The sequence below is a fragment of the Canis lupus genome, chromosome 17, assembly GCF_048164855.1.
Source record: "Canis lupus baileyi chromosome 17, mCanLup2.hap1, whole genome shotgun sequence".
Classification (NCBI taxonomy): Eukaryota; Metazoa; Chordata; class Mammalia; order Carnivora; family Canidae; genus Canis; species Canis lupus.
This window is the reverse complement of record NC_132854.1, coordinates 12,750,635-12,774,319: the sequence shown is the minus strand read 5'-3', so window position 1 is coordinate 12,774,319 and position 23,685 is coordinate 12,750,635. Positions and strand designations below refer to the sequence as shown.

Below are 23,685 nucleotides of genomic sequence, written 5' to 3'. Positions count from 1 at the left end.
TTTTTAAGCAAATTAAACAGAATCAACTTTAGCATGGTTTAAGAAGTCAAATTTTCACAACAGTGATACTATTTTTGGCATTCTTGAGGCGGTTATAGTCTCTAAAAGACAATCTGCCCAGTAAAACATAGAACGTTCTAGACAAACTTATCAAAACTTCTGGAAAGGGACAGCTCACTGAGCACCCAGCCCATTGCCTGTTCCAAGAGGCACATGATGGGACGTTTTCTCAGCCTCTCCAGAGTCAAGTGTGGTGATACGACCAAGGACTGGCCAGGGGAATGTGGGCAGAAATATTGTGTTCTGCATCTAGGCCTGGGGGTGTGGACACTTCTCACAGGCTCTCACGGTGACTTAAAGGCACACGAATACAGCCATGAATAGAAGGTGGAAGGAAGAACAAGACCGAAGGAACTAGGGTTCCCCAGTCACTCTCTGGAGGAAAATTTCCCAGAAATCAGGACTACCAGCAAGCAAGAAATAAGCTTGTATCATATGTGAGCTATTATAAATTGGGGGTGGGGGGGGGTATTCTAGCACCTGACATTATGCTAACCAAATAAATTTACCGGACAACTCTAGATCAAGGTTAGGTTGACTTGGAATATATGTTCTAGAATTAGTGACTCAGGCAAGAACATGACATACCAGATGGAAATCTCTAAATATGAATAGTCAAGACCATGTTTGGCCACAAGAAAGCAATCTGTTCCAGCATGCAATAAAAATTTTGCTGGAGAATTGGGTTGAAAAGATACTTCTGAACCATTGATCCTTTATTTCCATAGTTAACTATTAGCTGGTATAAATCACCAGAAATTTGTGAGAATCTTCCACCCTTCTTTGCCAAAGGTACCATAGTTGGTATTAAAATACATCAACATACCATGTGAAAAGCAACTCTGAGTTTACTAGAAAACTACTGTCAAAGTCATTTCACAATGGATGTTAAGTGATATAGCAGACAGAGTTCAAGTCGAGTTTCTTAGGCTGTTTGTTTTCTCCTCAATAGAAATTTAACATCAGGAAGACCTTTGCTTTCCCGTATGGAAGTCACACGTGTTCTCTTGGACCAGAAGAATCAATACATACAGTGCTTCCCTTTCTGCCCTGTCAAAACCCAAAATGGATGCACCCCACCACAACATCCATTGTTATCACTGGCGCACTTCTTCCTCCTTGCTTTGACCTCAGTGATTACGTCCTTCACTGCAAGGTAATTTCAGAGATGGGGTATGAATACATTCAATTAAGGAAGGAAATTAACACTTATTAAGTACCTACTACATACCAGCTATTTTTACATACTTGATACCATTTAATCTTTGCAACAGTGAGATATACACCATAATTTTCCATTTTACAAATGAGGAAGTGGGGAAATTTCTTAAAAAACAAACAAACTTGCTCAAAGCCACATGCCAAGACAAGCAAGAATCAAGTCTAAGACATCATGACTCCAAAATGTATTCTTCCCATTTCAAAATGCTGTGTTGGACCCATGACAGATTGCCATCCTTTGCCATTTGAACCTATGTCCTAGTGCCAAAAAAAGATCGGTTTACCACTCAATTTTTATTTCTTTAAATATTCATTTTAAGTGAATCGATGGCTCTCAAAATGTCCATCCTTCCGCTTACATATTATCATATTTCCACAAAATCAAAGCCTGCACTGTCCCTTCTGATGACAGAAGAGAGTGCAAGCTACAACAGAAGAATTTAGAGGATAAACCCCAGATAGGAGAAGCCACATCGTCTGTTCTCTAGGCTTACTACTGCCTCTCTCAGGAAGCAATACTTTCTACCTATGAAGTTTTCGTTTCCACAAGAGTCATTTTAGAATTTTTGTCCACTGATTTTTAACATTTCCAAAACACCACCTTGGAAGATACTATATTGCTAAGGTCAGTAAAACAGGCATATGTCAAAGGACATGAACACAAGGGACAGACTTCCGCTCTCTTAGTGGTGTGACTAGAGTGCCCTACAGCATCTAAAATGGTCCCATTATGGACTGGAAAACCATTTGCTGTGCTCTTTTATCCTACTCACAGAATCAGGTGAAATCCAGGACAATTTGTGGTGTTGAGTCACTGTTTACTTACCTAGAATTCTTCAAAGTCAAATGTAGATAAACTAGTTCACTAAGCAACATTATCAGTTCCAGCAGGGTTTTTTTTAACATTAAATTAAACTACATTTGATAACTGAAAATATCAAAAGGCTAAGATTCTCAGGTCGGCACAAGGTTTTACAAAAAACCATGCTAAGGTTAGGTAAGTCCACAGTTGTTGTTGTAATACCTTCATAAGAAATGTGTCTCTGATGACCAAGTTCCAATCAGACGTGCTTTTTTCTTGGAAAGGAACTTCAACAAACATTTTAACCAAAAGATATTTCTATAGGTGACATTGAAGATAAGACTATCAGAGCCAGGTGCCTTTGGAATCAAAGGAACATTTCTCCCTCCTCCGACAGCCTGCTGTGCTACTGACATCCTCTCCACGCCCTGCTCTGACTCGGTCAAGTACTACACCATGGAAAACCACATTCTTACTATCAAGCCTTACCTTCAGATAGGAGCCATAATATTTGGTTACGTAGGGACTGTCACACTGACTCAGCACTGTGATTTCTTGCTGAATGTCCTCTATCTCATCTTCAGCTTCTTCCAGGTCAATGATTTTTATGGCAACCACTTTCTGAGTCCGAAGGTCAATGCCCTTGAACACTTCACCAAATGAGCCCTTTCCAATTTTCTCCAGTTTTGTAAAAAGCTCTTCTGGATCTGCTTTCAGGTTCTGTAGGAGAAAAGGAAAAGAAGAGACCTCAGTAATTCACAAGACAGGGACAGATTTTCCCGCATACTTAAAAATACACAGAACACAGTCTTCCAAGAACCGATCCATTTTCTTCATCTGAGGGTCAGGCTGGTTGTGACCACAGCTCCTCACACTTAGGACACAGGGATTTCTAAGCCTCACCTCTATGAAACACAGCAAGTATGCAAGCAAGGACAATAACCCTGATTATAAAAACTGGGAAAGGCTCCAGTATTTGCATAATTAAGTAAAAACCAAGACAAAGTGTTAGGATATATGAATTTATTGAAAAACACTCTTGTTACGCAAATATTCCACTCTCTCCCTTTGTTCCCCCTCCCCGACAAATTTTCTAAGTTTAGGTAGGCATATACTGTAACTAGTTAACTAATACTCAATCATTTCGTAACAGGCCATGTTTAAAGTCCAGCAAATGCAGTCCTATGCATCTTCACCTTTGGCTACTACCTTGGCCTCAACATTTTAACCCAATCCTGGGAAACAATAAGAACCCGTTTTCTTTTGTCTTGTAAACATCATGCCCTTGGAAAAGCTTCTGAAAGCTCTCAATCACTAGCTAATTAGGTGAACCACATACACACAGCGTACATCTCCAAGGGGTCCAGACATAGGGACTCCAACACCCATCCTCACAGCTCCCAGACCAGAAAGGTGTGTGAGCAGCTGAGTTCTCTCAACAGGCAGCAGCCTGTCATCCCCGGGGGGTGTCAGTCACAAACTGAGGGGCGAAACTGACATTCGGCAAGAAGACTTGGGGACACTGCCTAGCTCGGCACAAATACTGCTGGCACCACTTGAAACCTCACAGAGTAAGACAGGACCCTGGGAGCCACCACCTCACACACCTCCCCTCAAAAATGCTGCTCATGAACAAGAGGATGCCAGGCCCACCCTCCATGTCTACCAGTCCTTCTAAGAAACTGAAACATGGAGAAGGAAGGAAGATGGGGAAGGAGGAGGGCTGAAAAGGGAGAGAGTATAACAGGCATGGTGGGGGGAGGGGGTCTTCGGGAGGGGGAGTGATGAGGGGATCGAGAGAGAATTACAGCAAGGTCAGCAGCACCATTAGCTAGGTGAGCCCTAGGGGCTAACCAGGCACGAGCCATTAACTTGCTTTCAAGGTGAAACACATGGAGTTCCAAGCAGTGCCTCCAGAGAAGTGCTGAAACCCAGCCCGCCCACTGCCAACGCGGAGGTGCTGCTGTGCTGCAGCGTGAACCCCGCGGAAGTAGCACACCCCAGCAACACACGCACACACTAAGTCATGGGTGGTCTCACAGACCCCAGAGGCCCTGTTTTTGAGACTACACTAACCCCATCATTTAAAATGAACAAAGTAAGCAAGGAGTGCATCCCGGGGTTGCCAGGAAAAAGGGACACGAGAGAGACGTCCACATTCAGCAGCTAGAAACTCCCATCTCCAAACCCCTTCCCTCACCTCCATCCCTCCAGGATGAGGGGGGGTGGCCCTCCTCTTCTTCAAGGCCAGTCCTGAGCGCTGAGCTTTTGAATCCATCCTTCTGTCCCCTGGATACAGCTTCAGCAGCATCAGCCCCCTACACCAGAGGCTCTTCCATTCAGCCCTCTCTACAGACCCACCACTCCTGGCAGCCTGCTCAGTTTTCTCCCATTGAGAAAAACAGAAACACTGGGCTTCCCTGGTCACCTCTCTCCTTCACGCTCTCCTTCCTTCCTTGAGAGTTCCCTGCAAGTCACCGAGACCAGCCAGGCGCCCCGCCCCTCGCTGGTCACCGCCACAGTCTGGCTCCAGCTGAGGCCACCGCTGCAGTGCCTAATCTGATCCTCCTCCAAGAAGCCCTCCCTCTGGTAACTTTCCAGTCCTGGCATCTAAACCCTGCTCTCCCACTTGTCTACTCCCCATCCCCCCAGTCCCAGAGGATCTTCCTGCACAGACTCCACCCTGGCGGCTACATCACAGGCATGCCCCTGGGGGCTCCATGCTGGCTGCCCACCCATTCTCTACTTATTCTCCTCAAACAGTTTTCATTGTTTGGGATTGTGTTCCCCAAACCTAGCTGCTCAGAATCACCTGGAACATGTGGGAGATCCCAAATCACTCTCTGTCATACATGGGGCAGGGGTGCATAATCCATATTGTTAGACACCCCAAATAGGGACACCTGGGTGGCTCAGGTCATGATCTCAGGGTCCTGGGACAGAGCCCCACATTGGGCTCCTTGCTCAGTGGGGAGTCTGCTTCTCCCTCCCCCTGCTCGTGTTCTCTCACTCTAACTAAATAAATAAAATCTTTAAAAATAAAGACTCCAATTGATTCTGATGAATAGCCACCTTTGAGGAAAAACGGTTTTAAATCATCATGTACATGGTAACTTTCAAATTGCTAACTCCAGCCCTGCTTTTTGAATTCTATTTTTTTTTTTTGAATTTTAACTCCTAAGATCAATTACTTGCTAAATATATATTTCTATGTGGACATCTCAAGCTCAACCTACATGAACTGCATCTGTCATTTCCCTGAACTGGCCATTCTCCTAGAGCACACAATCTCACTCACTAAAAGCTGAGGGAACTCGGGGACTGTGTCTTACTCACTTCGATACCCATGTCCCTGAGCACAATGACCGATGGCCAATAAGTGTCCCTGAGCAGTAAGAAAGCCCCAACCTTACACTGACACAAACACCATCCAGACTACATATTACGAAGAATATCAGAGGGACAGAGAGCCCGGGAAAGGGGGAGTGAGGATGGTACCATCTCCAGCTTGCAAGTGTAAGGAAGCAGTAGGAAGGGCCGTTTGGAATATGCAGGAACAGTAACTCTCAAGTCTTAGGGGCATCAGAACCACCTGGCAGGCTTGTTAGAGCACAGACTGCCTGACCCCACCCTCAGAATTTCTGGTTCAGTAAAGGTGGGGTGCGGCCCAAGAATCAGAGAGCACCCAAGTAATGCAGACGCCACTGGTCCAGAGACCACACTTTGAGAACCACAGCTCAGGAGAGCTGGGGAGAGAAGCAAAGCAGCCTTGACAAGCTGACATGCCACCAAGGCATAGCTTGTTTTAGGTTATCTAACCTGACACCTCTCTGTTAACTGTCCCACCCCCCATACTAAGAAAAACTATGGCATTTCCTTTTTAAAAATAGAAAACGAAGCCAACAAAAATGTATCCTAACTCCTACAATATTGGAGAGAATAGCGTGGGAGCTTGCTACCAAGAGACCTGTCAATTAATCACATCTCTCTATGACCATACCGCTTTGCAAGGTGACTGGCCCTCCTTCCAAGAGTCTATGTCCCCATCCCCTGAATCTGCGCAGGTCTTGACAATGGTCTGGCCAACAGAAATGTGGGGACTTCTAAACTCAGACCCCAAAGGGCTGGTTGGTGAGGCTGGGAATAAACGTGTGTGGGAGGGACCCACTTGGGGTCTGCAAGCACCCCAGCTCATCCAGCCTCAGTACTACCAATAGCTCACTGCAACCACTTGACAGCACCCAGCAAAGGCCAAACTGCCTGGTCATCCACAGAATCATGAGATTTAGTAAATCTGTTGTCTTAAACCACCAGGTTTGGGTGGGTTGGTTATTCACCACCACCAACTGACACCACAATTGTGCCTAGAACGAGCATGGTGTCGGGACACTGTCTTTTCAATTCACAGCCCTCTGAATCAAGAGAAGCCAGACTTAAGGAGCTGCAACCTGGTGGCCCCACCTTGGCCATCCTTGCCTGAGGCAGGCAGAGCACAGATTTCAAGGCTGATGCTGTGCCAGGGGAGCAGGGCAAAAACAGGAGATGAGTATATCCTGCAGGTGTAAGGGACACAGATTCTCTAGGACAGAGGCAAGCTGGCAGATTATTATAGTAACAACTCCATCCCCCTATGTCCACACCCAAAGCCACTATGCCCTTTGCTCCCACCAAGAGGTGGCCTGAATCAGGGCTTGCCTTGGGATTTCCTGTGATGTTGTGCTATTTCCAAGGTTACACCTTAAGACTCCCAGCAGCATCTGCCTCTGACCTCTTGGAATGTGTCCATCAGCACAAAACTAGGCCTGGGCTAGCCTACTGGAGAGGTCACATGGAGAGGAGCCAGACACGAGCCACATCTCTGAGGTCAACTGCAGACAGCCAACAATTCTCCAACTGACCACAGGTGCATAAAGAAGCCCAGGCAAGGCCTGCGGGAAAAGCTCCCAGGCAACCCCCAGAAATCCTGAGAAATACTCAATCATCACTCTTTCAGGCCACAAAGTTCTGGGGACATGTTATGCAAGAATAGGAGACAAATTCAACACACACATCACTGCAGGAGAAACGTGTCCAACTTGTGGGAGAGGGGACAGGTGCAGATGGACGTTCTACACTCTGGAGGAGCATTTCATTTTACTAAACTGCCCGATTTTCCTTTGGCCTGACCAAAGACACAGCTGTTCACACTACTGCTTTGCCCATCTTCCCCAAAGCTCCTTCCTGAAGTCTGTACCCATCAGGTTGGCGGCAGCTGCTCTGTATCACATCTGCTTGAGTGTGGTACGTCACTATTTGCCACTATGTTAGCAGCTGCAAACCCGGCTACACATGGTCCCTGGTGCCAAGGGAGACATCTGCTGATGCGCTGACAGTGGGGGACTAAACAAGCAGAGTCCCTGGCCCTTTGGCAATTCATTGTCACACCGTATAGCCCCACAGCCATAAGAAAATCAGTGCCAATCATGACCTGAAGTTCAGAAAGGAACTTCAGCATTCTGCTGCCAGAATCTATTCCATGAGCAGAGTAGATCTCCTGGTACAACAGGTGCCATTCTGCAACCATCCTGAGGAATTTCAGTTTATGCTGGGGCGCCTGGGTGGCACAGTTGGTAAAGTGTCTGATCTTGATTTCAGCTCAGGTCTCAATCTCAGGGTTGTGGGATCAAGCCCCATGTTGGGCTCTGCGCTGGGTGTGGAACCTGCTTAAAAAGTCTCTCTCCCTCTCCCCTCCCCCACCTCAAAAAACAAAGAAAAAAGAAAAGGAAAGGTTTATGTTGAACTAAAGCACTGGTCATCATCCCGGATGAGAAGGGCCTGCGGCGTCTCACTCCACCTATCCCTCCTGCCTCATGGGCAGCAGGGCCCCACTGCTGGAGCCCCGGCCAGATCCCAGGCAGGAGTCAGGACACACAGTGGCTCAGCCTCCTCTGAGGAAGGGGAAGGTCAGCACCCTCCCACCATCATCTGCCTTCCCTGGATCAACAAGGCCGAGGGGGCCGGTAGCCCAGGATGGGGTGCTGCCTACACATAAACATCCAGCCCTTCGGGTGCTAGACTCCTCACTTGGAAATGCTGATCCAGTGCACCCAGTGCAAATGTCCATCCACACAGCTGACCCAGAGAGATCCTCGTTCTGAGGCAAAGGAGGAAGAGGTGGCTTCTCATGATGGAAGAGCCAGGAATTTCACTTATGTGTTTACTAAACGATATGACCCCATAAGCTACTTGACATCTAGAAATCTCTCCTCCGACAGAAGGGTCAAGGGGATAGAGAACAACAGAAATAATGGTGTCTCCAGAGAAAAGCACTAAGGAGCAGGCCCGAATGCCTGTGTATGGTGCCATGTAACACCTGCATAGCCCACTGTCCGCCCCGAAGGCCCTCCAACGCTGCGGTGCTTCTCTGGTCACATCGCCACTGTTCTATGTCCAGAAACAGTCCAGGAAATGACACCTGGATCCATTTCTGGTTGCTTTATTCTCATGTTCATCACCCTTTCCTCCTACCACCACCAGGCTGTCTGGCTCATTAAACCTTGGCTACATTCTGGACCTTCCTATGCACTCACACCTTGTCTTCTTTATTTTTAATTACAAGATCCAGGGAAACCAGCGCATCTGTTATACTTAATCATATTAAGGCAGGGATCCCTAAGAACTGACCAATCTAAGTGGAAGATGCATTCCCTCAGATGCAAGGGTGGGGCACACGTCTGGACTCTGAAAAAGCTCCCAAACTCCGACCCCACAAGCCTGGAAAACCTTCGGGGCTCAAGGACTGTACGAAGAGCTTAAAGCCAAGAAAAGTTGCCCAGGTGAATCCAGAACTAACAGCTGCAAAGAAGTTTCTCACTGATTAAGATATGGAAGTTTTAGGTGACCAGCTACCCTAAAACCTGGGATGTCCTAGAAGCCCCGGCCACAGGAAATGAACAGACATGCACACAGCAGGAGTAGTGTCACGATGCAACATGGCACAGCAAGGGCAGGCTGGCCTGCACCTTCAGGATCCCTTTGGAAGGAAAATCCAGGTGTGCAGCATTCTGCTCCCTACTCCAATACTCAGCCATGTCCTTCTGGAGCTCCAGCTTCTGCAACAATTCATCGTATTTCATAATCCCTTGAGAGAATTCATTAAAATAGTTCTATGATGACAAGTATTTTATATTTTTAAACCTGAATAGCTATTACTGTTTTCTTTGGATCGTTTCTGGCAATGAAAAATGCACTTGGCATTACTAATCAACTTTCAAAGCTCCTTGGCTTCAGATGTACCACTTGCATAGCCACGCCGTACTACACCGCTCTGGGTTAAAGCCAAGCTTTGCGCTTTGTTTCTCTCTGAGAAGAAGAAGGAGCCAAGTTTGATATGTTCTAACACTTGCTACTGATCACATGACTGTCCCTGCAGCAACGGAGAAAATGATGGATGAGGAGGAGTCAGTGGCAAGTGTGCCCCATCCCCACCTCTGAATCGGGCTAGCATCTACCAATGCATCACAGATCTGTCCTCCTGGAGCTGAGCTTGGCCTCAGAATCCCTCCCTACCATCACCCCCCTCCCCGCAGCCACCACCAATACAGTGGACAGGTACACAGCTGGAACCTATGTGCCAGCCAGGCACAGTCCCACCACCAACACACCTCTGCCCCAGATGCTCACCATTCCTTATCCTTCCACATCTGCCTGACTCTCCCACCCTATGCTCCGATGCTACTAAGGTTACTGTCTCCCGTTTCCAAAGCTGCAAATTCCAGCACCCTAATTCCTCTCCTATCCCAACCTGCAAACTGTGCCCATCATTCTTCTGAAATGTCTGTTTGGTCCCCCGCCTGACTCCACAGCAGCTGCGCCTCCAACTGACCCACTGCCGACCTACCTAAACCCTGGGGGCAGATGGCAGCTTCCTCAAAGCTCGTGGTTTTCCTTCATTGCTCAGAACAGCTGGCGACAATGCATCAACTGGAGACTGAAGTCCCACTCACTGTGAATCTAAACCCCAGGGCTCCTTCCTAATCCCACTTCTGACACCTCTGCCACTGACCCTCCCATCACCCACCTTTCTCAACACTGTCTACACCAAGGGTTGCACAGAGTATGATTCCATTTATAGAACATTCTTAAAGTGACAGAATTAAGAGTGATGGAGAACAGCTGCGGGGTTGCTGGGGGAAGGGATGCCAGGTAAGAGGTGACAGGCAGATTCTCTGTGGCGATGGGACAGTCCTGCATCCCGACTATGATAAAATTTCACAGAACTCCCCACCAAATAAAAGTACATGCAAAAACTGATGAATTAGGCCTGCATGTGAGTTAACAGCATTGTGCCAACATCCATTTCCTGGCTTATACAGTGTGAGATACTGTCACTGGGGAGAGCTAGGGGAAGGGTACATGGGAGCGACACAGTGTTGTTTGTTGCAAGTTCTGGCAAGTCTTAAACTATTTAAGAATAAACTTAGTAAAAATTCCTACAATTGGGACTCCTGGGTGGCTCAGTGGTTGAGCATCTGCCTTTGGTTCAGGTCGTGATCCTGGGTTGCTGGGATCAAGTCCTGCATTGGGCTCCCTGCATGGAGCCTGCTTCTCCCTCTGCCTGGGTCTCTGCCCCTCTGTGTGTGTCTCATGAATAAATAAATAAAATATTTTTTTAAAAAAATTCTTAAAATATTGAGGGGGGAAAAAAGGCGCCCAACCTCAACTTTGTGTCCTTCTAGACACCTTCTTTCTTCTGGAACCTGAAGAGGCCACCATTATTCCAAGGCTCTAGGTGGGAAATCCCCATTTACTGCTTCATGCTACACAAACCTGACCACTCCCTTGAGCAAAGGCAGCGGCTCCAGTCTCCTAGTTCCCAGAGCACATTTTTTTTACGCAGTGGGTGGAAAAGTATATTAACATTTTACAGGTTGTTTCCTTCCCCCCCCCTCAAGATTCTGATCAACCACTAAAGAATGTACCTTATCATCTCACCAACCTAACCCAGCAAAGGAGTAAGCAGCAAGACAAGATCCAAACTTCCTTAGAAAGCAGTCACAGACATATTCAAACAATCGAGAACAAAAACCCATCCCAAATCCAGAGCATGACAGAGAGGAGGCCAGGAAAATGTAGGCATGGCCTAAAAAGAGACCCAGGGTGCACCCAGCTGCTGCTCTGCTCTGATTTTGCACAGTCTCTCATTTGGGGCAGTGGCTATGTAAGATCTGGAGAGAGAAGACCCAAAATAAACTACTGAGCAGTTATTCAATATTGTCCTTCTCATTGCTTAGGTTACCTGCCAAACTATGGTTTCTAGGGGACCCTGAGCACTTGGGTCCAAACACATGTGTTCAGCTCTCTGCTCTACCAAATCACCAAGAAGTTACTGAACCACTCAAGTCTGTTTCCACATCTGTAAAATGGGCTAATAGTACACTTTCTAGGATGCTGAAAAGATAAAAGAGCATAAGGAAAACTGCTTTTGTTGTAGTTATTTTTGGTGTTAATACTTAGCTGCCTGCCCTTTCTGACAATGCTTGGTCATGATTGCGCAGTTTCTTAAAAGCCTTTTTCACTTGAACTGGAGACAGAAATAAAGCCCAAAATCACCTAATGCAAAAACCAGTGCACAGTCCACTGCACTCTCCTAAAATTAACTAAAATAAGGAGGCCTTTCTTCCTTTAGGAAAGGGATAAGGGAAATTCTAGGAGGCCTAAGAGAGCATCGTCAGAAAGAGAGAAGGAAACATCTGCTAAGGGCTGTGGACGCCAGCCCTCTGGAGGCCACGTGTGGTAGAGGCCACCAGTGGTGGAGGTCAATGAACCACCAATGAGGGAGCCAGAGGGCCAGGCCACCTGAGTGGTGTTCCAGCATGAAGCTTCCAGAGAGAGCACTGAGCCACAGACAGAACATCCCCACCTCAAATTAAAAGGCTCTGAGGAGCCCCAGTGGCTCAGCAGTTTAGCACCGCCTTTGGCCCAGAGACGGATCCCAGAGATGGGAGGATCAAGTCCCACGTTGGCTCCCTGTATGGAGCCTGCTTCTCCCTCTGCCTGCGTCTCTGCCTCTCTCTCACACTCTCTCTCTCTCTGTGTCTCTCATAAATAAATAAATAAAATCTTAGAAAAAAAAAAAAAAACTGGAGAGAACATCAGATATGCTCTTTTGGGGATCCCTGGGTGGCTCAGCAGTTTGGCGCCTGCCTTTGGCTCAGGGCGTGATCCTGGAGTCCCAGGATCGAGTCCCACGTCGGGCTCCTTGCATGGAGCCTGCTTCTCCCTCTGCCTGTGTCTCTGCCTCTCTCTCTCTGTGTCTCTCATGAATAAATAAAATCCTTAATAAAAAAATAAATAAATAAATAAATAAATGAATGAATGAATGAATGAATGGCTCTGAGGCCTAAGAAACAATGCTAGGAACTATCAACAATGAAAACTTTCTGAAGACCTTCAGTTTCCTGTAACAGTGGCTATTCTACCCCATAAACCAGACATGGAAAGCAGGCTTGGCTCCACAGGCAGTCTCAGAAGAGATTCAAAGTTAGAGGAGCACAAGCAACTTTAAATGGAAGAGGAGGAGAGGCCTGGGTGGCTCAGGCTGAGAATCTACCTTCAACTCAGGGCATGATTCTGTGGTCCCAGGATCGCGTCCCACATTGGGCTCCCCTGGGAGAGCCTGCTTCTCCCTCTACCTGTGTCTCTGCCTCTCTCTCTCTCTCTCTCTCTCTCTCTCATGAATAAATAAAATCTTAAAAATAAATAAATAAATGGAAAAGAAGAATGAGATAGCAAAGAAGGAAAGATGCAAAGGTATTGTGGGAAGGGGGGGCACATGACACAACACGCCCAAGCAACTTGCCAAGGGGCTCGTGTGGTTCCCACATTTAGGTGTCCCTAAAACACCTAGGTGGCTCAGTCAGTTGAGCATCCAACTCAGTTTCAGCTCAGGTCATGGTCTTAGGGTTGTGGGATCAAGACCCATGTCGGGCTCTGAGCTCAGGAGGAGTCCACTTGGGATTCTCTCCTCACCCCCCAACTCCCCCATCCCCGCTCGCATGCTTTCTTTCTCTAAAATAAATAAATAAATCTTAACACCCATAGTTTTAGACAGTTTGTGAAAGACACATCCCACTAAAAATTCCTAAGCAGAAAACTTGAACTGATGATTTTATCTTTTGCAAAACAAGCTGAAGGTTGGAACAGAGGAGAAAGCTACATTCTGACACCCGTAGAGGAGCCAGAGTCCCAGAACTCGTGGCCTTCCTCATTTCACAAGTTAGTGGAAAGCTGCAGTTGGAGGCTGTGAAACTCTCTGGTCTTCGATGTGTCTTGGGCAGAATGAAGCCCTAAGAAAAATGACAGAGTGCCCACTCTGAAGGAGGGATCCCTTCCCATTTGCAGCAGTTGTGTGATCAGTCCAATGACACAGGTATGCGACATGCCCTAAACTGGAACACATGGCCACTTGCTTCCAAAGTTCAAGCAGGTCACAGCTAGTTAAGCTTCCGACTCTTGATCTCCGCTCAGGTGCTGATCTCATCAGGGTCATGCTGTTCAAGCCCCATGTTGGGCTCCACATTGGGCATGGAGCCTACTTAAAAAAAAAAAAAAAAATTTTTTTTTTGAGTAGGTCCATCCTCGCCTCCCAAGCTCCAACAGCAAAATACGAAAACAAAAAATGAAGAATCAAAAAACCCGAATTGTCCTCCTGCAGCAACACTACTGCATGACTTTGAGCAAGTCCTTAACTTCTCAGTAAGACAGAACAATGATGCTTTAAGTATTTATTTACCTCACAGGGGTGTCAGAGGATCAAATTAGCCTAAGTGAGAGGGAAAAAGTAAGGCGCACCAGTGGTTGACTTGCTACCTTTGCTAGAGCTGGCATGGACTTCAGCAAGCACATCTAAGCACAAGTGAGGTCATCTTTAAAATAGCACTCAGTTTGGGAGACATTTTTAGAAATCACTGAAACACTGGCCAAAACACTTACTGAAAACATACCATTTATAACACGATGCAACATGGTCCCAAAGAGAGATTTAAAGACTACTGTCATTCTCAAGTATGGCTTAACTTTATGCTCCTATTTTTTTAAGACGTATTTATTTATTTTAAAGAGATGGGGAGCAGCAGAGAGAGGGGGAGAGAAAGAATCTTACAGACTCTGCACTGAATGTGGAGCTCCATCCCAGGCCCCTGAGATCATGACCTGAGCTGAAATCAAGTCAGCTGCTTAGCCCTCTGAGCCACCGAGGTGCCTCATATTCTTATTTCTTAGTACAAATTATTATTCTCATAAATAAAACATCTTATAGGTAATTACCAGCAAATAAAATGGCCTGAACACCTGTCTCATCAAATTAATCTGTTACATTTCAAGAGGCATTCTACAAAGTAAGATGGGGGAATTTGTCTAATCAAGACTATTACCCTATAAGGTTTTCTCCCATTCTAACAAGTTTAAAGCTCACTCTTTATTGGGATCACTCCCATGTCTCCCCATGCGGAAAAAAAAAAAAAAAAAAAAAAAGCTGCCCCTTAAATGGAATATATACATACAAAGCCACAATAATGTCTATAAACTGCATTAGGGACAGGCAAGGCTAGGCAGGGAGAGACAGGTAGGGGGCCATGGAATCAGGCTCACAAAACAAAATCCCAAAAATGCTGAGATGTAAGGAAATCAGAGATAAGGAAACAAACAAGACCACCCTGCCCTGGGTATGGGTGGAAAAGATTTTTTTTTTTTTTTTTATGACAGCCATCTGTGACCAACAAAAAATAACCAGACCCCAAAGAAGTAAGCCATTAAAGATGTTATCACTAGTCCTTACTCAAACCAAGTAATGCCACAAGACTGATAAGGCCACAAGCTCCCTGGTCAGTTCTAAATAAAAGACTGTCCATGGAGGAGGCCCACGTTGGCAACTCTGTCAGGATCCGTCTCACTCCTGAGAGCTTTCTCTGTATCCTTGCTTAATAAACTTCTATCGCTTTACTCACTCTCCTCTGTGAGATTCATTCTTCAGCTTCAAGAGATAAGAACCTAGCTCTCCCACTTCAAAACCATCCCCTCAGAACACTCCAGAAAAGCCGAACATTTTTTCTTGAGTATTTTCCCAGGAATCCTACAACCAGAAACCTTTGCCATGTTGAAACCCCCTCAATTCTGGGAGTGGACGCAGCAAAGAAAGCTTGCGGTGCACCCCGGCCTCCTCCCTTGCCTGGAAAGCCCCTCTCATACTTCTGGGAAGGATGTCCTGCTTTCAGGGAACTGAATCATCACAATTTAGCACATCTCCCCCAATCAGATCGCTGGGGCTTCCCCTGTAGCCAACCCTAGACACATTATGACCCAAACAGAACAGGGGAACCCTGAGCTCCTCGTTTTGACTCAGCAACAAAGTCCAAGGTCAGGACTTTGGTTTCACACCAAACGCCGATTCAGGACACCAGGGCTCCTCTTGGGGAGGGACAAATTTGCAGAACGGTTTCCTACTTGGCCAGCCTGCACCCCTCAAAGCGCAAACAGAGTGATGAGTTGTGGCCGGAAGGAGCAGACACACAGTGAAGTGTGCCATCTCCAAGACGGCCTCAGCCTCCTTCAGAAGTGAGCAAAAGCCACACACCAACCAGCACACGGGTCCGGGAGAAGCTATGGGGAAGGGTGCGATGATGACCAGCAGCTCCACCTGCTGTGCCACCCCCGGGAGTCACAGGCAGCGGCCTACAGGGCAGCCTTCCCTGCTGTATGTGGGGAGTGACTCCTCACAGGGGCTGCCCACCAGAATCATTTTGGACCATGAAATCCCAATTATTATTTCAAGCTCCCCAGGAGGATCCACCGTGCAGCTGAGGTTGAGAACCAGTGGTCTGGTCCATGAGATGGCTCCAAGCACAGCAGGACGTTACAGATTCAGCAGGAACACCTGGAGGACCTTTTCTCCTGCTCACCTGCTTTTCTCCACCTGGTAAGGAATCCCATCAGTGACAAGGGATGTCCTCAGGGCTGTGGCATCTTCCCAAGGCTCAGCTTTTCAGTCTTCACCCCATTCCCTCCCAGCCTCCACTGATTTTGGCCTCCTAGTAACTAGCTCATCTCAGCCTCTAGCCCCAAAGGGTGTTTTGTGTATGGACTGGCTAATTTAAGGTCTCCAAAATAAAAACCTTTCTTTACCAAAGACTTTTAAATAGCAAATGGTTTCAATCAGCTCAAAGAATGGACAGATTTTTCCAGTCCTTAAAAGAAAGTCTCATTCCTAGCTAACTGATAGACCATTTTGTAACTGGAGGCCTAGGTTGTGGGTTTTGCAGAAACCTACTCCTTCCACATTACAATAAATCCACTCACCACCAGCCCAGGAGAAGACACTCAGAGCCCAGGTCCAGGAACAGAGCACTTCCTCCTCCCAGTGGTAGCCCTGGCTTTCCCCACCTGAGCCCTCCGAAGCCATTCCAAAGCCACTACCTCACAATCTGGCATGGTAAACGCATTTCCCCCATACTGCACGCTTCACTTCAACCCTGCAACAGCCCAGCCCTACAACCGAGAAGAAACAGAGTAAACATTCTACGGCATTTGGCACAAAGAAAATTGAGAAAAAGAGATGTTAAACCCCATGAATATTGACGTGTAGATCTACATACCATCAGGAGATTTCAGGAATCCTCGTACTAGTGTCTACTCATCTTTAACTAAATGTTTATTTAAGGTAGACACCGCCTGAGTACATTTTAAAAACACAAATACAAGTTGAAAAAAAAAAAACCATAAGAAAAAATGACCGCTCCACCTGGTTGAATCTACTGTTTTGGCCTCAGTATCTGATAAATCCCCAGACACACACACGTGTCCACTACCTTAGGAACCATGGTCTGAAGCTCTGTGAGCTCAGAGCTCAAGAGAAGCCACTCCAGAGAGGGAGGGAGAGCAGGTTCAGACCCCTGTGCCAGGGAGGCAGAGGGTCCAGGCTGGAAGAACCCTCACTGGTTTTAAGCTCTTTCTCAGTGCAGACTGAGCAAAATGTTTGAAGGCTCTGACTGCTTGCCTAGTGTCCAAGGCTCACCCACAAGCCCCATGGAGCACAGGGGAATGACAGCAGCAGGAGGCGAGGACACCGGGGCCTGCGGCTCCAGCTTACCCACAGTCACAAATCTTAGTGCGGGTCCCCCAGCCAACTGAGCTTCTGGTCCCCCAGCCAACTGAGCTTCTGTGCCCCACAGAGCAAACCTCTGACCGCCCCCTCCCCTAGGGGTTGCTGGGTCCACTTTTCTTCCATGAAAGGCTCCCTGCTGACAGATGAAGGCCTGGGGTTTCTCTGGGATGATGAGCAGGCCCAGACACCGAGGCAGACTGAAATCCGGCCAGTGCTATTGGGCAAGCACTTGATGAAAAACACACAAAGCATTCCAAATAAATTGTACAGCTCATTGAGAAATGAATGTGGGCACCTCCTTCATTAAAACCAACACAGACAGGCCGTGGCAAAGATTCTGACTGTACCCTACTATAATAAGCACTGACAAATACCAGCCACTCCCACTTCCAAACCTCCTCCACACGAAGGCTCTGTGCTAAGCGGTCTTCCTAACCAGGCCTTTCCAGACCTCACCACCACCCCAGGAGAGAGAGAATACGATCCTCACGACACAGCTGAGGGCACTTGGGCGCTAAAGGTGAGTCACATGCACGCGGTCCCCCGCAGCTAGTCAGGGGTTTAAACCCCACTATGTGTGCATCCAGGGTCATCCTCCGTGTGAGAAAGCGCTTGCAAGCTGCAAGCTTGGCAGGATGCCTGGCTGAGAGGAACCTGGCAAGGTGTGCCCTTGGGTTATCACAGTGGAATGCTACAATCAGCAGAAGGAGTGCAATCTGATGCCACCCCCAATTCCCCACAGGTGAACTCACCTTGCCTGTATTTTGTATAAGCTTGCAGTCACGAGCATCAGGGAACTCAGACTAGTCTAAAAATTAGACCCAATAGTTTTGGTATAATTATAATTCAATCAATAATCACATTTCCTTTACCTGAAAATTCTCAGCTTTTAGAGGCATTAAGGAGAAAACAGATGAAATAAAAATGCCAAGGCAATGAGCAAGGTTGATTTGGCCTAAGTGGGAATACATGCACCTTGCCCACCAGGGAGACCAAAGATATCACAAGGTCTTTTTCTATCCCTAGGAGGGGTGGCAAGGACAAGAGCGCATGCACGCAGTGTTGGCATCTCACATTTCTCAGAAGTCCAGCTGCTCCGACTATCAAGTCAGCTGTCCTGTATGATGCTTGGGTGGGTTAAAGCCTCCACGGTGGTGTGCTAGAGCAGGGGCAGCACACCTTTTCTGGGAGCAGTCAACACCCCAGCTTTGTGGGCCAAATAGTCTCTGCTGCGAATTCTTCTTTTCCCTCTTTCTTTAAACAACTCTTTACAAATGGAAAAACCATCTTAGCTCATGAGCTGACAAAAATGGGCCACCCCCACACTAGACCGCCCAGGGCTAATACATTAGCCCTGGTCTACTGCCCACCATACTGGTTAGGCTGCCCACTGCCTGGTCCCAGTGAAAGGAACCCAGTACCAGCTCCCAGCACAGGACAGGAGCTGTCCATGACTTCAGAAATCAGTGTCGTGCATCCCTCAACAGAACCTAGAAGCATACTCCTTCCCCCTCATCCTCACTGCCATGCCCCAACACCGGTCCTCCAACTTCCCAAAGAGAAAGGACCAGTCTCCTCATCAGCTCACCCAACCCTCAGAAGAAAATACTTCTACAGGTGAGAAAACAGAGCGCAAAAAGTCTATGTTACTCACCCGGGGACACAGAGCCAGAAGGGGTGGTGTTCAGCTCTAAAGCCAAAGTTCTATTACTCTACACTGTGACCCCTAAAACTCCATCTCAAATGGACAGGCTACCTGTTAAGGAAATTTTTTTTAAGATTTTATTTATTTATTCATGAGACACAGGAAAAGAGGCAGAGACACAGGCAGAGGGAGGAGTAGGCTCCCTGCAGGGAGCCCGATGCTGGACTCGGGACTCTGGACTCCATCCTGGGACCATGGGATCAGGCCCTGAGCCACAGACAAATGCTCAACCACTGAGCTACTCAGGTGCCCCGAGGATATTTATTTTTATAGTTAGTGCTAGTGATGGAAATCTCTTTGGCCCCGGGCCCCCTAGGGCAGGGTTCCAGTCAGCCAGTCCCCTCAGGTCCACCTGTCTAGAAAGGGGAAGAACCACTCATCTTCAAACACTCTCTCTGGTCTGCCTTGAACAAAGCCTTGCTTACATCAGCCTCCCCCACTGCCCTGAAGGAGCGCAGGTTAGACAGCCCAGTACCTGGCATGTAGGAGACCCTCTGTAAATGTCCACTGCATGAATCAAATGGGTAAAGCAATGTAGAGCCTGGAGGCCTGGAGGCTAAAGCCACAGGCCCTACGAGATTAAAGAGCCAGCGGACTTGGCCTCACCAGCTATGAGACAGTGGCTCGCATCTGGCTTGCTGCTCACTGCTGAGACAGTCAGTGGCTTTCAAGAGGGAAGCTCTGCGCTCCCTGGTGGGAATATTAAACAGGAAGCAAGAAGGAGCAATATTATTTCTGGTCCTCGTTTGGGTACAGTGCCACCACCTCTCACCCTGACAGTGGTTAACAGACCCTGCATGGAGCCCGACTGCCTGGATCAGATCTCAGCTCTGATGATGGACCCTGGACAAGCTACCGAGGTGCTGGGGACCTCAGTTTCCTCTTCTGTCAAGGAGGACAATCAAAGCACCTGCACTGAAGGTGGTGGGAGGCAAAGTGAGTTCACCAGTGCCAAGGGCCTGGGCACCCAGCTGTGTGAGCCCGCATTATCATCCCTCCACTACCTGGTTCAAGGTTCTGCTCAGGTTTCGGCGCCAGCAGACCCCACCCTGCAGATTTCACTGGCGGCCTGCGTCCTGCCTGCTGGCATCACAGCGGACACTTGTGTTCTGTCACCCGTCATCAGTGTCACAAATCCACAGGGACTCCACAGATTCTCGTCACTTCCAGAATCTCCTTCCTGAGGACCACACCAGCCACCAGGTTTTAACAAAAGAAAAAGTGTTGGGCCCTAACACAAAGCATTTGCTCAGGTGACATTTGTCATCCCTTTGTCGCTTTATCTGCATGCACCTCAAGTTGACCTTCAGCTCCAGAGAGATGTTAGCTCATTTTATTCATGTTCCGCCCTCTCTCTGGACCGTCCTCCTCCTCCTCCTCCTATCCTGTGTCTTACACACACACACTCACACGTGACAGCAATATTCCCTGTGCTCCAGGAGGGGCCCAGCCTGCCACCTCAGCTCCCACGCAGCCCCTGCCCACCCTTCCTTCTAGTCCAAAGTGAGGCAGAAAAAACATCCTCGTTACAGAAGAAAACCACAGGACAGGTACCCGAAGGCTGTCTCGGCTTCTGGACTCTACCAGAAGGAAAATCAAGTGAGGAGATGCAGCGGTCCGGGGCTGGGGGATGACTGAAAGGAAGGCTTTCAGAACTAACGCTGACACAGTTATATTCCCACAGGCCCTGACATCCACCAAACAGAACAGAAAGGACAAGTTTCTATTAACTCATCCTCAGGTCCACTCGGCACACTGTTCTCAATTTCCATCCTGTTCACTCTAATCATGATGCACACACCTCCTGGACGGGTGGGTTAAGACGGCTAAGAGCCTGAAATGCCTCCAGAGGGTAAGTAACATAACAATTTCTGTTGTTGTCAGATTGCTTTTCTCCATTCTGCCATATTGACGGAACAGTATGAACATCAAACTGGAAGTAGTGATCAATCTATTAAATCTATTAAAACTGCATTGCCCCTTCCTGCAGTAAATTGCTAGAGGGAGATAAAATGACGCAGCCACTTCAGAAAGGAGTTTGGCAGTTTCTCCAAAACTTAAAACATTAGACCACCATATGCCCCAGCAGCTCCACTCCCAAGAGGACTGGAACCCCAGGAGTTTGCACAAAGACACACATGCGAATGTTCATAGCAGTATTATTCGTAATAGCCAGACACTGGAAACAGCGTGGATGTTGGTCAGCTGGTGATGGACAGACAAAATGAGGCCCATCCATAGAATGGGATACTATTTGGCAATGAAAGGGACCACGCTATGGACTCATGCCACATCACGAACCTCAAAAACATGTTAAGTGAAAGGAAACAGTCACAAGACACCACAGACTGAATTCATTTATATGAAGTGTCCAGAAAAGGCAACGTGATGGAAACCAGGGGGCCGGGGGGCTAGCGGAAACAGAGGCATCCCACTGCGGGTATGTACATGTTCTAAATTCACAGTGAGGTCTGCACCTCTTGGTAAAGTTCTTAAAATTATCACTGAATTACACACCCAAGGGAGTACCTTTTGTAGCATGTAAAATATACCATAAAACCGTTTCAAATACACTGCATACTTGTATTCGTCTATCTGTGTCCGCCAAATGCCTGTGAGGTCTACAAGGACAAAGACTTCACTCAGTTCCTCTTACCTCATCACCTCACTGAAAACCTGGCATATAGGGAGAGCTATAATGTCCAGAGAATGAGTGATTTTGGGGGTGAAAACAAACCAAAAATGTGTTCACGTAGCGTTCTGATTCGCCAAAACTTCACCTCCCTGACCACTCTTCCAGCCCATCTGCCCCCAAACACTAAGGCCAGGGCGGACCACAAGGCAAGTGTATCCATGAAGCTTCACACCACCCAAAAGTGACTCCCAACGCCTCTCAATGTGTCCTGACCAACTATTTATGAAGAGCAGTGTTGGTCTCCATTCAGAGTTTCAAAAGAAAAAGTGGTTTTCTTAGGTTTTCATTGTGGCATTATGAAAATTTCTGGGGTTGTGAGTAGAGACGAGCATGATTTTAGTATCAGATTCAAAAAAGGTGAAGGCTCCGTGAAATCACATTCTAATTTAAAATAAATTCTTAACTTCTTTCAGGGAAGATTTATTTTTAACTTAGAAGCAGCCCATTTAATAAACATACCAGATACTGTCCCAAGAGGATTAAGCACAGCAAAGCGGTAAGCTTGGACTCACTTGTGTTCTGCGCCATTTTGTCTGCCTACTGAACAGAACTCCAGAAGAGGACGTTTCAACAGATCATAATTATTAAGGAAGAGAACTACACTAAGCTTGCTTTGAAATGCAAGGTTTTATTTTCTCAACCAGTATTGTAGCAAAAATAATGCAGGAGTAAAAACATATTGCTTACCATATCCCACACTGTTTACACTTCACATATGTATGTCCTACCATCCCCAGTTTAAGTAATAACCAGTATCTGTCATTAAACAGAGAAATAAAATACACTTCCTCATGGTATAAGTGTGAAGTGGAGTGGTTAAGGGTGTAGGCTTTTGAGACAAACTGGTTCAAATCTTGCCTCCACCACATATTTGCTTAATGATCTTGGGCAATTCACCTAACCTTTGTGTTGTGGTTTCTGTATCTTTTGGAGGAGGTAAAGATTAAATCATTTAATTTCCTCTAATCGTAGGCCATTTACCCCACACCTTGAAGACTGAGGTGTTCACAAAACTGCATTATTTTCTGGACACAGTAATCAACTCTCAGGATGTCATAATTTCTGGCACCACATTCCTCCAACTCCAGTGTAGACTGGTTATGTCAGCTATTTTCAAGTATTATAAGTGGGGACTTAAATGAGCAACCTTTGGGAAGGTGTGTGAATCAAAATAAATACTGCTGAGCAAGGATCATTCCAGCCAACTCCCTCTTGTCTATTAGGTTAGTGCAACGAGTCTGACAAAAACACCACATTTATCCTTTGCACATTCAAAAAACCGTCTCTATCAGTAAGTGGGTTGGTTCCAACTTCCTCTCAGCCCTGTGTTTTACTGATGGTAACTACAACCGAGCCGACCTCACAGATCCTGGGCTCAATTCAACTAGAACACAGTAATCCCTCACACCCCTCATACCGATGACTTGAGACCCCAGAAACAGCATACAAAATAGTTCACCTATTTCCAATTAGGAAACAGACACATCAAATCTCACACCGCCTGAGATTAATAAATACCCAGGTTTCCAGGCTCATGTCCCCAGCACCACTGTGTATCAAATCCTGTCTGAGGAGGGCAAACACCCATGTGTCAGGGAGAGCCAACTCACCTGAAATGCCAGCAAGGTAAAAGGAAGAGGGGAGATGGCCTCCAGGCTCTGCTCCTGGGCTGAGTAAGAAGAAACAGCCAGTCCTGCTACCCTCCCAAAGATTACAGCCTCAGTGAAACCCTTCCCAACTCAAAGGATACTTACAGAGCTGCTGCATTCCCAAAAAAGAGAACTAAACAATTGAAGGGCAAATCAAATGAATAATGCAATAAAGTTGCCCCCCAACCCCCACCCCCCCCCCAACCGCAGGCTGAACTGCAGTGTGAAGTGCCATGGATTTAAAGGAAGCTCACACAATCGTCCCAGTATAGTAACTCAACTTTGATTCAGAGGTCAGATTTTTGAAACCTCAACCCTCCGGAAGCAGGAAGCCTTCTGCTTCCAAGCACAAAAAGGCCTCCAAGAACAGAACTAACGGTCACGAATCCTAAGCCCTGGATTCGCAGGCACTGC

At 47.1% G+C, this 23,685-nt stretch overlaps 1 protein-coding gene across 5 annotated transcripts in view; it reads right to left on the bottom strand.

Moving 5' to 3' along the window:
• Nucleotides 1-23,685, bottom strand: part of STK24 (serine/threonine kinase 24) — a 121,952-nt gene that overhangs the window by 68,656 nt on the left and 29,611 nt on the right. For 4 of the 5 annotated variants that reach the window (XM_072782575.1, XM_072782573.1, XM_072782572.1 and 1 more), the window contains exon 2: nt 2,573-2,803. Coding sequence is in view for 3 of the 5 variants with exons in the window: in XM_072782573.1 (XP_072638674.1) it covers nt 2,573-2,803 (231 nt within the window). In the remaining 2 variants the exon portion in view is untranslated. Of the gene's footprint in view, nt 1-2,572; nt 2,804-4,283; nt 4,377-23,685 lie in introns of those variants that run through there. The other variant, XM_072782571.1, reaches the window with a different exon arrangement.